Below are 13,539 nucleotides of genomic sequence, written 5' to 3' on the forward strand. Positions count from 1 at the left end.
CAACATGCAGATGTTTACTAGTACTTTTCTGTCGTTGTTTTAGCATGAACTCCTGTGCAGTCGTCGCGCAGATTTTGAAAAACGTTTAAGCGTTAGATTGAGCGGTTTTGACAGAGTTGTGCTGCTTTTTGGTCAATTCCAATCAATTTCTTTAATTTTCCAGTGCATTTATTTGTTTGCTCAGAGCTGGGGCTTGAACTCAGAACCTTTAGGCAAAGCGTCGTCGTAAAAAATAACCCCTCAAACCATCTGAAAAAGTACTTTTTACTTTACAGTCCAGTTCAAAAATACAGTGGAGTAGAAAATACACTGCTGTCAAATGTTGTGAAGTAAATGTCAAAAGTATCTGATGTAAATGTACTTCAAGAAAGTACAGATACCTACAATTTTTACTCGAGTACAGTACTTTTACTTTGGTACTTTGTTACTTCCACCACTGTTTTTAATCTGCTCTTTTTGTAGCATTTCTAACGATAAACTCGATATTCCGACTTTGCACATCTAATGCTAATGCTAGTCCAGAGAGTGTATGTAAATGTATGCAGCGTTATGTCTGTCGGAGGCCTGAAGATGCTAATGCTAATGCTAGTCCAGAGAGTGTATGTAAATGTATGTAGCGTTATGTCTGTTGGAGGCCTGAAGATGCTAATGCTAATGCTAGTCCACAGAGTGTATGTAAATGTATGCAGCGTTATGTCTGTCGGAGGCCTGAAGATGCTAATGCTAATGCTAGTCCAGAGAGTGTATTTAAATGTGTGCAGCGTTATGTCTGTCGGAGGCCTGAAGATGCTAATGCTAATGCTAGTCCAGAGAGTGTATGTAAATGTGTGCAGCGTTATGTCTGTCGGAGGCCTGAAGATGCTAATGCTAATGCTAGTCCAGAGAGTGTATGTAAATGTGTGCAGCGTTATGTCTGTCGGAGGCCTGAAGATGCTAATGTTAATGCTAGTCCAGAGAGTGTATGTAAATGTGTGCAGCGTTATGTCTGTCGGAGGCCTGAAGATGCTAATGCTAATGCTAGTCCAGAGAGTGTATGTAAATGTGTGCAGCGTTATGTCTGTCGGAGGCCTGAAGATGCTAATGCTAATGCTAGTCCACAGAGTGTATGTAAATGTGTGCAGCGTTATGTCTGTCGGAGGCCTGAAGATGCTAATGCTAATGCTAGTCCACAGAGTGTATGTAAATGTATGCAGCATTATGTCTGTCGGAGGCCTGAAGATTCTAATGCTAATGCTAGTCCAGAGAGTGTATGTAAATGTATGCAGCGTTATGTCTGTCGGAGGCCTGAAGATGCTAATGCTAATGCTAGTCCAGAGAGTGTATGTAAATGTGTGCAGCGTTATGTCTGTCGGAGGCCTGAAGATGCTAATGCTAATGCTAGTCCACAGAGTGTATGTAAATGTGTGCAGCGTTATGTCTGTCGGAGGCCTGAAGATGCTAATGCTAATGCTAGTCCAGAGAGTGTATGTAAATGTGTGCAGCGTTATGTCTGTCGGAAGCCTGAAGATGCTAATGCTAATGCTAGTCCAGAGAGTGTATGTAAATGTGTGCAGCGTTATGTCTGTCGGAGGCCTGAAGATGCTAATGCTAATGCTAGTCCAGAGAGTGTATGTAAATGTATGCAGCGTTATGTCTGTCGGAGGCCTGAAGATGCTAATGCTAATGCTAATCCAGAGAGTGTATGTAAATGTGTGCAGCGTTATGTCTGTCGGAGGCCTGAAGATGCTAATGCTAATGCTAGTCCAGAGAGTGTATGTAAATGTATGCAGCGTTATGTCTCTCGGGTGAAGAACGACCTTTATCTCTTGACCTTTTGTTCAGATCTGCGCGTCGTCTAAAAGCATTTCACATGAAGCTTCTGTCCTCTCTTTTAAAGGACTAATACAGACCAAATCTGGATTAAAGTACAGAGGGAAAATGCATCTCAAAACAGGGGAAAAAACACGTCTAAACCAGGACTAAAAAACAATAAAACCAGATCTGAAACTGAAGCCGACTAAACCAGGACCAAAATAAGGACTAAAACTAGACTGAAACCAGGACTAAAACCAACAAACCAGAACTAAACCACGTTTATGGTGAATTAGCCGAGTGTTAAAATAAATGAATAATTAATGAAGACAAAGCGGAGAGCGAGTTCCAGATGGATAATCACTGCAAGTTCAATACAATACAATACAAGTTCAGGACCTCAGAGCACCGTGCATCTCCATCTTGAAGCCTCTAATCACTCGTTTGAAGACGGTGAGGTGAAGGTTTTAAGCAGGGAGAAAAGATGGTTTGAAAGAGGAGTCAAGGAAGCTATTTTTGTTAAAAAAGAAAGACCTTCTTTAAACAGAAATGGAGGGCTAAGGTTTAATCTTCCTGTTATTTATAATGGGTTACTGAACCCCTGGAAAGGTAGAGGACCAGGACATTTAGATGCTAATCAGGTACTCAGGGTGGTTGAGCCAGGGTCTCACAAAGACAAAGAGGATTCTAATAGCCCATTAAGATTCTGAATAGGCTAGCTCGGTAGATACAAGGGGGGAGTTTCTGTTGAAACAAACAACTCTTTCTACTTCAGGAAGGCTCCTCCCAATGGGTGGGTCTTACCACAGAACAGTATTAATATCGGAGTTCTCGATCTAAATTCTTTTATTGACAATGACTCTTGGATGAGAGTCGAAACGTCTATTTTTTCAAACTGAGTCCAGATGACTACAACTGAAGCTTTTTCTACTATGGAACACGCCTGGACGAATGAGGGATTACACCGACATAATCACTGCAGCTCGTTCAGACATCTATGTGTTTATAAAAGTGCTTTTGTCGCTACGCTAATGCTAACATACAATACATGTGTGAATATATGTGATTCTGGAACTCGCTGTCACTGCTTTTATTTGATTTATTTGAGACTCGGCTGATTCCCACTGAGAATTAATGGAATGAGAAGTGAAGATCTGCACTTTTACGGCGACTGGAACCAACCGGGCCGATCGTGGAAACGGCCCTTTACCAGTGTATTACCGTAGCGACTAAATCAAGTAATCAAAACTAGAAAAGTGCTCAAATCAGCCAAACTGGGCTCATTTTAGGTTAATATAATGACTCAGATATTAATATAACATTTCCCGTTCATAAAATAATTGTTGACATTAGCTCCGTGTACAGGTTAGCAACATTAGCATGACCGTTAGCATAGCATAGTCGTCGTGTCGGCCGTCGGTTTCTCTGGACTCCAAACAAAGGGTTTTCGGTACAAATATTTGGACGTGTTTGGCTGTTTTTCACGGACATTTGGCGTATGTTCCCCATCAGGTGTCCCGGGACAGCGCGGGGGTGCGGCGCCGCTCCAGTTCAGACGCGGGGCTCCAGGACCGGGGCCCGTGTGACGCTCCGTGGCCCCGTGGAGAGTGTCGTCTGAGGCCGCACTACAGCGACCCCATGCCCTCTGACCCCTCCAGGAGGAAACAGCTCCAGATGAAGATCGCCGCCGCGTCCAGACTGCACCGCAAAGAGAGGGACAGCGGTGAGGACACACCTTTTACCTTTGTGTGGCTGTTACCGAGCAACCACGGCCACATCTGTACATGTTACTGCTGATCACGACATGTTTTAACTGGACTGAAAAGTAAAAGTATGTTTCTTTATTTATCCTGCCTCTGGACAAACAAACACACAACTCTAGATACAGGTACCTTCAGATTGAAAATACTTACGAACGTCTCGGTGTCCAGGCGACTTCCTCTGAAACCTTACAGAATGTCCATATGAAATTATAGTGTCCCGATTATTGTGAAGAGAAAAAAACCTCATGATTTCACAATTATTGAGACAAATCAACAGTGAAATCTTTAATTTCCTTTAATTTCCGTTATACAACATGTGACTGATCCACAAGTTTGTGAGCGGCTTTACAAAAATTAACTCTCTGAAAGACCAAATAAAGGGAAATTTGACAAAAAAAGCCAGATATAATACAGTATATTTTTTGTGCTGTATATTGAAAAGTAAAACTTAATTTAGATTTTTGGTTCTTACGATGATATTATGACCTGAATAATCACGATTATGGACTAACCTAATAATTGTGACATCCCTTGTTTAAATTTTTAAGTAAAACCACGGTAATTCAATCAATCAAACTCAATCGTGCAAAAATCATTAAAAAATCCCACAAAAATCATTCAAAAATCATACAAAAATTATACTAAAATTACACAAAAATCACACAAAAATTATACAAAAATCATACAAATATTACACAAAAATCATTTACAAATCACACAAAAATCATACAAATATTACACAAAAATCATTTACAAATCACACAAAAATCATACAAATATTACACAAAAATCATTTACAAATCACACAAAAATCATACAAATATTACACAAAAATCATTTACAAATCACACAGAAGTTACACAAAAATAATTTTGAAATCATACAACAATCATACAAAAACACACACACACACACACACAGACCCTCACACACACACACACACACCCTCACACACACACACACACACACACACACACACACTCACACACACACACACACACACACACACACACACACAGACCCTCACACACACACACACACACAGACCCTCACACACACACACACACACACACACACACACACAGACCCTCACACACACACACACACACACACACTAAAGTCCCCCGTGTCCCCTCAGACCTTCACACACACACACACACACACCCTCACACACACACACACACACACACACACACAGACCCTCACACACACACACACACACACACAGACCCTCACACACACACACACACACACACACACACACAGACCCTCACACACACACACACACAGACCCTCACACACACACACACACACACACACACACACACACACACACACACACAGACCCTCACACACACACACACACACACACCCTCACACACACACACACACACACAGACCCTCACACACACACACACACACACACACACACACACACCCTCACACACACACACACACACACACACACACACACAGACCCTCACACACACACACACACACCCTCACACACACACACACACACACACACACACACACACACACACACAGACCCTCACACACACACACACACACACACACACAGACCCTCACACACACACACACACACCCTCACACACACACACACACACACACACACACACACACAGACCCTCACACACACACACACACACCCTCACACACACACACACACACACACACACACACACAGACCCTCACACACACACACACACACACACACACACTAAAGTCCCCCGTGTCCCCTCAGCCCCCGCAGCCTTGCGCGGCTGCTCCGAGCCCCCGGGGGAGGAGCGTCAGGTGGGCTCGGGCGCGTCCCGCTCGGCCCATCATCGCTGGAGCACCATCAGCAGCCTGAGCTCGGACAGCGGCGTTGTGGGTCTGAGCGACGACCGGGACGAGGAGGACGGCGCCCCCCGCAGGACCAGACGAGGAAAGGTTTGTTTTGAGTGTATTCAGGACCGGCAGTATTCATTACAGATACTTTGAGTTCACTTTTAGAGGAATATGTACTTTACTTCATGTGTTTGTGAAGCATGAGCAGCTTCACTTGAGTATCAGGTCAGGTCATTGATCATTTGGGTTTCTTGCACTTTAACTTCAGATGTATTTTTTAATTGATTGTAGTGTAGTTTATAAGAATATAAAACAGTGTATGTCAAACTAAAAACATAAAAACAAATGAATGTGGTATTTAAAATATTAAAACCCAGGTAAAAGTATTTCAGTCACGGCTTAACAGTGATAGTGACATTAAAAAGAGAAATAACTGAAATCCTGGAAAACCTGTTTGAATTATCTTTATTATCACGATAAAAACATGTAAAATCTCCTGAAACACTGGATATTTTTTAACCTTTTTTAAATCTTCGTCACACAAACTGTACTTTTCACTTTCATACATGAGACTGAACTGGTCATTAAATACAGCCACAAGACAATGTAATATATGAATAATGTGAATATAAAGAGTGTGTAATTCATTAGTAATTATTGTGGAGGTACTTTATCCGTACTTTTTTACTTTTACTTAACTACTTTTAGGAGCAGATCTATACTTTCTACTCTACTACATCTTTGAAAAGACCTAAAGAGTATAAAGTACTTTTTGTATCGTGTTAGGGGTTAATTTTAGCACATTGTTGTATAAGGTTCAAGAAAAACACACATAAAAGTCTAGAAACATTGTGAAATTAAAAACAAAACTTTAAAAAATCACAATTATTTTTTAAATAATTATCAAAAACCTGCATAACATTTCTTTAAACAGTCGGTACATTTTTTGTTTCAATATCTGTATTTTTAAGTCACAAAAATGGACTAAATTGAGCTTTGCGTCTTGTTAGAAAACCCGGTATATGTTTCCTTGCGTGGCTTCCTCCTCATGTTTCCTTGCGTGGCTTCCTCCTCATGTTTCCTTGCGTGGCTTCCTCCTCATGTTTCCTTGCGTGGCTTCCTCCTCATGTTTCCTTGCGTGGCTTCCTCCTCATGTTTCCTTGCGTGGCTTCCTCCTCATGTTTCCTTGCGTGGCTTCCTCCTCATGTTTCCTTGCGTGGCTTCCTCCTCATGTTTCCTTGCGTGGCTTCCTCCTCATGTTTCCTTGCGTGGCTTCCTCCTCATGTTTCCTTGCGTGGCTTCCTCCTCATGTTTCCTTGCGTGGCTTCCTCCTCATGTTTCCTTGCGTGGCTTCCTCCTCATGTTTCCTTGCGTGGCTTCCTCCTCATGTTGCGTTGCTTCCAGGTGGAGCGCACGGACAGCGGCATCGGCCCCGGTCTGTCCCGCGGCTGGAAGCGTCCCGTCGTGTCCCTCAGGCCGTGTCCGGACTGCGGCGTGAGCGACGGCGCCGCTCCGGGCCGGGTGGAGCGCACGTGCGAGCGCTGCTCCAAGCTGCGCACCGAGCGGAAGGAGGCCATCCTGGAGTTCCTGAACACCGAGTCCAGCTACGGCGAGGACCTGCGCATCATAAAGGAGGAGTTCTACTGTCCCATGCAGGGCGCGGCGCTCCTGACCGCCGAGCAGCTCGCCGTCGTCTTCGCCAACGTTCAGGAGCTCATCGACGTCAACGAGAGGTTCACGGAGCACCTGCAGGAGTGCATCGACCACGCCTTTGACCAGGTGAGTGGACAACACGCTGACCAGCGCTTCAGTGGGACACGAGTCGGACATTTTACTATTGTACGTTTAGGCTTTTTCACACATGATCAGCCACATGAAGGTGAAGAGAGGGCTTCAAGAGAGTATTTATGAAGTGTGTTTAGGGCTGAGCCATATGGAAGAAAAATAAAACATAAAGTAAAATACATAAACTTAAAATAAAATACATACATTTTAAATAAATACAATAAATAAAATAAAGATTAAATACATAAATTAAATTCAAGTCAAAATAAATAAAATAAAAATCATAATTTAAAATCATAATAATTAATAAAATAATAATATAATAATACATAACACTTATATAGCGCTTTTCGAGATGCTTTAAGATGTTTTACAGGTTTCTTGGACACTTTGTATTTTCCTATTGTATTTATGAGGGAAATAAAATCATCTGCTTCATCAGAAAGGTCACTCTTCACTGTGATTGGTTTAATCCAGCTGTCACTCACTCAGAGCGTGACAAAGACTGACCAATAGAAGGCGTGAGAGGAGGGGAAAAGTGTGTTTGAACAGAACCAAAAACGTTCAGCATTTTGTTGCTTACGTTTATAAAATGTTTTGAACACGTTTATTTTACACAATTATTCCACGGTCAGAGTAAAGTCAGCGCGAGGAGCACTTCAAACTGTTAGAGACTTAGAGACTTTTAGAGAGTTCCTTCAACAGACGGCTGCATTCATTAGAAAAATGGTGACTCACGATGTCACGATTCGACCAAAACAGCAGCTCGACACAGGGATGAGCTCACGATTCGATTTGTATCACATCATGGCCCCGCCCTAAGTTTATTATTCATAAAAATCAGCATCAGTCATACTTTGACATTTTGACAATTACTATGATCAAAATACGACTCTTTTTTTGATAAACAACTTGATCAATCGTTACAAAGTCAAACAGAATTGAGATATTTGTCCCGACACTGCTTAGACCAGACCACTTTGAGCGGGGTCAGATGTTTGACCTTTACCCTTGTCTCCCAGGGTGACGAGGACCTCTCCACCGTTTACATCGGCGAGATCTTCCTGGAGTTCGTGAACATGCTCCCGGCGTTCCAGACCTACTGCCTCCAACAGTCCACCTCTGTCAACATGCTCAACGCGCTGGAGAAGGAGAAAGAGCTGCTGCGGTACCAACACACGTGCACTTTGACCTTTCACCTTTCAGACAGAGCTGCTGCGGTACCAAACACACGTGCACTTTGACCTTTCAGACAGAGCTGCTGCGGTACCAAACACACGTGCACTTTGACCTTTCAGACAGAGCTGCTGCGGTACCAACACACGTGCACTTTGACCTATGACCTTTCAGACAGAGCTGCTGCGGTACCAACACACGTGCACTTTGACCTTTCACCTTTCAGACAGAGCTGCTGCGGTACCAACACACGTGCACTTTGACCTTTCACCTTTCAGACAGAGCTGCTGCGGTACCAAACACACGTGCACTTTGACCTTTCAGACAGAGCTGCTGCGGTACCAAACACACGTGCACTTTGACCTTTCAGACAGAGCTGCTGCGGTACCAACACACGTGCACTTTGACCTTTCAGACAGAGCTGCTGCGGTACCAAACACACGTGCACTTTGACCTTTCAGACAGAGCTGCTGCGGTACCAACACACGTGCACTTTGACCTATGACCTTTCAGACAGAGCTGCTGCGGTACCAACACACGTGCACTTTGACCTTTCACCTTTCAGACAGAGCTGCTGCGGTACCAACACACGTGCACTTTGACCTTTCACCTTTCAGACAGAGCTGCTGCGGTACCAAACACACGTGCACTTTGACCTTTCAGACAGAGCTGCTGCGGTACCAAACACACGTGCACTTTGACCTTTCAGACAGAGCTGCTGCGGTACCAACACACGTGCACTTTGACCTATGACCTTTCAGACAGAGCTGCTGCGGTACCAACACACGTGCACTTTGACCTTTCACCTTTCAGACAGAGCTGCTGCGGTACCAACACACGTGCACTTTGACCTTTCACCTTTCAGACAGAGCTGCTGCGGTACCAACACACGTGCACTTTGACCTATGACCTTTCAGACAGAGCTGCTGCGGTACCAACACAAGTGCACTTTGACCTTTCACCTTTCAGACAGAGCTGCTGCGGTACCAACACACGTGCACTTTGACCTTTCACCTTTCAGACAGAGCTGCTGCGGTACCGAACACATGTGCACTTTGACCTTTGAGACGGAGCTGTGTATGTTTCAAAATGTAAAATTCAGTGTATTTGATGAAAACACAGGTCCTCAAACGCTTCATCTGCCTCAGATTCAGTAAAAACCCTTTCATAACGTGACATTTGCGCTACAAACAACCAATCGATTAATCGAAAGAATAATCACTGAATTAATCGATTGGCAAATTGAGGAGTCTGTGGTCCTGTCCCGCAGTTTGAGAAACACTTTGACCTTCTTAACGCGCCGCTCAAACAAAGTGTAATTGCGCTCTTTCCCCCTCTCAGGATCTTCTTGGACGTCTCGCAGAACGACAACACGGCGCTGCGTCGCATGAACCTGCGCTCGTTCCTGATGGCGCCGCTGCAGCGCGTCACCAAGTACCCGCTCCTGCTCAGCCGCATCATGAAGGTCACGGCCGAGTGCCACCCGGACTTCGCCAAGCTCTGCGACGCCAAGGCGCGCGTGGAGTCCCACCTGGAGCACATCAACACCAAGACCCGGCAGGAGGGCAACGGCGTCTCGTGGTCGCTGCGCTCGTTCCGCCGCGACAGCCGCAAGAACCGCGAGGTCATCAACGTGGAGATGCGGGAGGTGTCCATGAAGACGGTGGGCTGGGCGAGGGAGCACACCCGCTTCGTGATGGAGGGCCCGCTGCAGCTCTCGCAACCCGCCGACGGCCAGTGGGTGAAGAAGGGCAGCCGCGCGCTCAAGTTCCAGAACGTGCAGAGCTTGCTGATGGTGCGCACGAATCGGGACGGCGTGGGGGGCGGCGAGGCGACGGGCGCGCAGACGGAGGCCGGCGGCGAGAGCGTCAAAGATGGCGTCCTGGTGCTGATCAAGGACAAGAGCAGCGGGAAGTTCGCCGTGCTGCGCGAGCCCATCCAGCTGGGGAACTGCGTGGTGTCCACCGACCCCGACTGCGAGGACACCTTCGAGATTTTGGACATCAAGCGCGAGGCGTTCGTGTTCCGGGCGTCGGACAAGTCGCGGACACAGCAGTGGTTCCATCAGATCAAGAGGTACGCCCGGGATCTGGGGATGTGGCGGCGGCGGCGGAACGCTCTGCCCAACATCATGATCAGCACGGGACAAACGCGGTCTTAACGACGGGCCGAGCGGCTGTAGATAGTAGCGTCCCAGGACATTCTAGACCTTTTGACTATTTAAAGAACTTTTTTTTACATTACGATAAGTGCTCTGCGATGTTCAAAAGATACTTGGACTACCAAAAAGTGGATGTCGACGGTGACGTTTGTAGGAGCCGATTAGCCTGGTGAGTCGTTCGCGTTGTTTGTTTATGTCCACGAAGGTTTACGACGGAACTTCGTACGTTGGCCAAGCTCGCTCTTCAAAATAACAGTCAAATGAAACAAACGTACGCACTTAAAGGGTTTATAACATGTTTTTGTCTAATTATTCGCTGCACTAAGCTTATAAACTTAAGAGTGACGGTAACGCTAACAACATTAGCATGCTAACAGCACACTTCCTGGTTCTCTGTGAATAAAACGATCTTAGACACAAACAGGACATTGCTGATTCATTTTCTCTCGAATAGCTGCTTTTACGATATATTTTAACCCGGATTTGATTGTATTACATAAAGAAACGTGAAACTGTTGCTTTAAATCTGGCCGAGCTAACGGCGGCCTTAAAGTGCCTCTGACAGGGTTTTACGACCTTCTAATTTTGACTTTATTTGGTGTATTTATACTTGTTGCAAATATAAATGACAGTTTTACACCGATCGAGGTGGTGTTTGTGGAGGAAACGTTGAAAAATCTGTAGAAAAAAAAAACAGGAAGTGACATCATCACTCCATCCAAAGTTTGTGCACAATTTACACAAAAGAAACAACTTTTTTGACCCTCGAAACATTAACAACATAAAAGGTGTTTTCATATATTTTTATTTGTACAAAAAATTAAAAATTGTGATAGCCCATTGCTTGCTGGGTAATTTCCTAGCGCGATGTCATCAATTACAATCAGGAAGTAAAATGATAAACCTCAAAAAATTGCTGTTCTGAGTTCTAAAATGTGTTTAATGTTTTTTAGTCCAATTTGAAATATATTTATCTGAACGGCATTTTCGTTCAGCGAGTCGTCCGATTGGTCAGAGGCGCTTTAAGTCCGTTACGGGACGAAATCCGACCGAACGATCCCTTTTCACGCTCAAATTGAAAACGTTCGGGCTCGACGCAAGTGCAACCTTCTGAACGGCTGACCAGGCTGACCGCAGCGGACACGATTGTTTTAACGTAGCGCGTTTCAAGTGTTTTACAAGCCTCAAGTCATGACGACAAAAGACTGGTTACAAACTGTTCAACTGTAACTGCTTTTTCTATTTCGGCGAGGGACGTTTTTTTTGTGTTTCAGAACGATTTCGTTGACCTCAAAACAGTCCAGCCTTCTCCAACAACACTGTGTAAACCTTCAATAACAGCAATAATCTCCAGCCGCGTCGACACGTAGCTAACGTTTAAGCAGCTAACGTCTACGCAGCTAACGTTTAAGCAGCTAATGTGTACCCAGCTGACGTTTACGCAGCTAACGTTTACGCAGCTTACATTTACGCAGCTGACGTTTACCCAGCTAACGTTTACCCAGCAGCTAACGTTTACGCAGCTGACGTTTACGCAGCTGACGCTTACGCAGCTGACGTTTACCCAGCAGCTAACGTTTACGCAGCTGACGTTTACCCAGCTGACGTTTACGCAGCTGACGTTTACCCAGCTGACGTTTACCCAGCTAACGTTTACCCAGCAGCTAACGTTTACGCAGCTGACGTTTACGCAGCTAACGTTTACGCAGCTGACGTTTACCCAGCTGACGTTTACGCAGCTGACGTTTACGCAGCTAACGTGTATGCAGCTAACGTTTACGCAGCTAACGTGTACGCAGCTAACGTTTACGCAGCTAAGGTTTACGCAGCTTACGTTTACGCAGCTGACGTTTACCCAGCTAACGTTTACCCAGCAGCTAACGTTTACGCAGCTGACGTTTACCCAGCTGACGTTTACGCAGCTGACGTTTACGCAGCTAACGTGTACGCAGCTAACGTGTACGCAGCTAACGTGTACGCAGCTGACGTTTACGCAGCTGACGTTTACGCAGCTGACGTTTACGCAGCTGACGTTTACGCAGCTAACGTTTACGCAGCTAACGTTTACCCAGCAGCTAACGTTTACGCAGCTGACGTTTACCCAGCTGACGTTTACGCAGCTGACGTTTACGCAGCTGACGTGTACGCAGCTGACGTTTACGCAGCTGACGTTTACGCAGCTGACGTTTACGCAGCTAACGTGTACGCAGCTAACGTTTACGCAGCTAAGGTTTACGCAGCTTACGTTTACGCAGCTGACGTTTACCCAGCTAACGTTTACCCAGCAGCTAACGTTTACGCAGCTGACGTTTACCCAGCTGACGTTTACGCAGCTGACGTGTACGCAGCTGACGTGTACGCAGCTGACGTGTACGCAGCTGACGTGTACGCAGCTGACGTTTACGCAGCTGACGTGTAGGCAGCTAACGTGTACGCAGCTGACGTGTACGCAGCTGACGTTTACGCAGCTGACGTGTAGGCAGCTGACGTGTACGCAGCTGACGTGTACGCAGCTGACGTTTACGCAGCTGACGTTTACGCAGCTGACGTGTACGCAGCTGACGTTTACGCAGCTGACGTTTACGCAGCTGACGTGTACGCAGCTGACGTGTACGCAGCTGACGTGTACGCAGCTGACGTTTACGCAGCTGACGTGTACGCAGCTGACGTGTACGCAGCTGACGTGTACGCAGCTGACGTGTACGCAGCTGACGTTTACGCAGCTGACGTGTAGGCAGCTGACGTGTACGCAGCTGACGTGTAGGCAGCTGACGTGTAGGCAGCTGACGTGTACGCAGCTGACGTTTACGCAGCTGACGTGTACGCAGCTGACGTGTACGCAGCTGACGTGTACGCAGCTGACGTTTACGCAGCTGACGTTTACGCAGCTGACGTGTACGCAGCTGACGTTTACGCAGCTGACGTTTACGCAGCTGACGTGTACGCAGCTGACGTTTACGCAGCTGACGTTTACGCAGCTGACGTTTACGCAGCTGACGTTTACGCAGCTGA

General features: G+C 45.8%; 1 protein-coding gene across 1 annotated transcript in view; it reads left to right on the forward strand.

Annotated features, from left to right (window-relative positions):
• arhgef49 (Rho guanine nucleotide exchange factor 49) overlaps positions 1 to 10,733 on the forward strand; it is a 32,943-nt gene extending 22,210 nt beyond the window's left edge. Inside the window, exons 4-8 of the mRNA XM_072445272.1 lie at positions 3,304 to 3,514; positions 5,320 to 5,507; positions 6,810 to 7,184; positions 8,213 to 8,358; positions 9,708 to 10,733. Coding sequence (XP_072301373.1) covers positions 3,304 to 3,514; positions 5,320 to 5,507; positions 6,810 to 7,184; positions 8,213 to 8,358; positions 9,708 to 10,527 — 1,740 coding nt within the window. The 3' untranslated portion in view covers positions 10,528 to 10,733. The remainder of the gene's footprint in view (positions 1 to 3,303; positions 3,515 to 5,319; positions 5,508 to 6,809; positions 7,185 to 8,212; positions 8,359 to 9,707) is intronic.
• The last annotated feature ends 2,806 nt before the right edge of the window (positions 10,734 to 13,539 follow it).

The sequence above is a fragment of the Eucyclogobius newberryi genome, unplaced genomic scaffold, assembly GCF_026437365.1.
Source record: "Eucyclogobius newberryi isolate DKJ021-1_F unplaced genomic scaffold, fEucNew1.0.hap1 SCAF_14, whole genome shotgun sequence".
Lineage (NCBI taxonomy): Eukaryota > Metazoa > Chordata > Actinopteri > Gobiiformes > Gobiidae > Eucyclogobius > Eucyclogobius newberryi.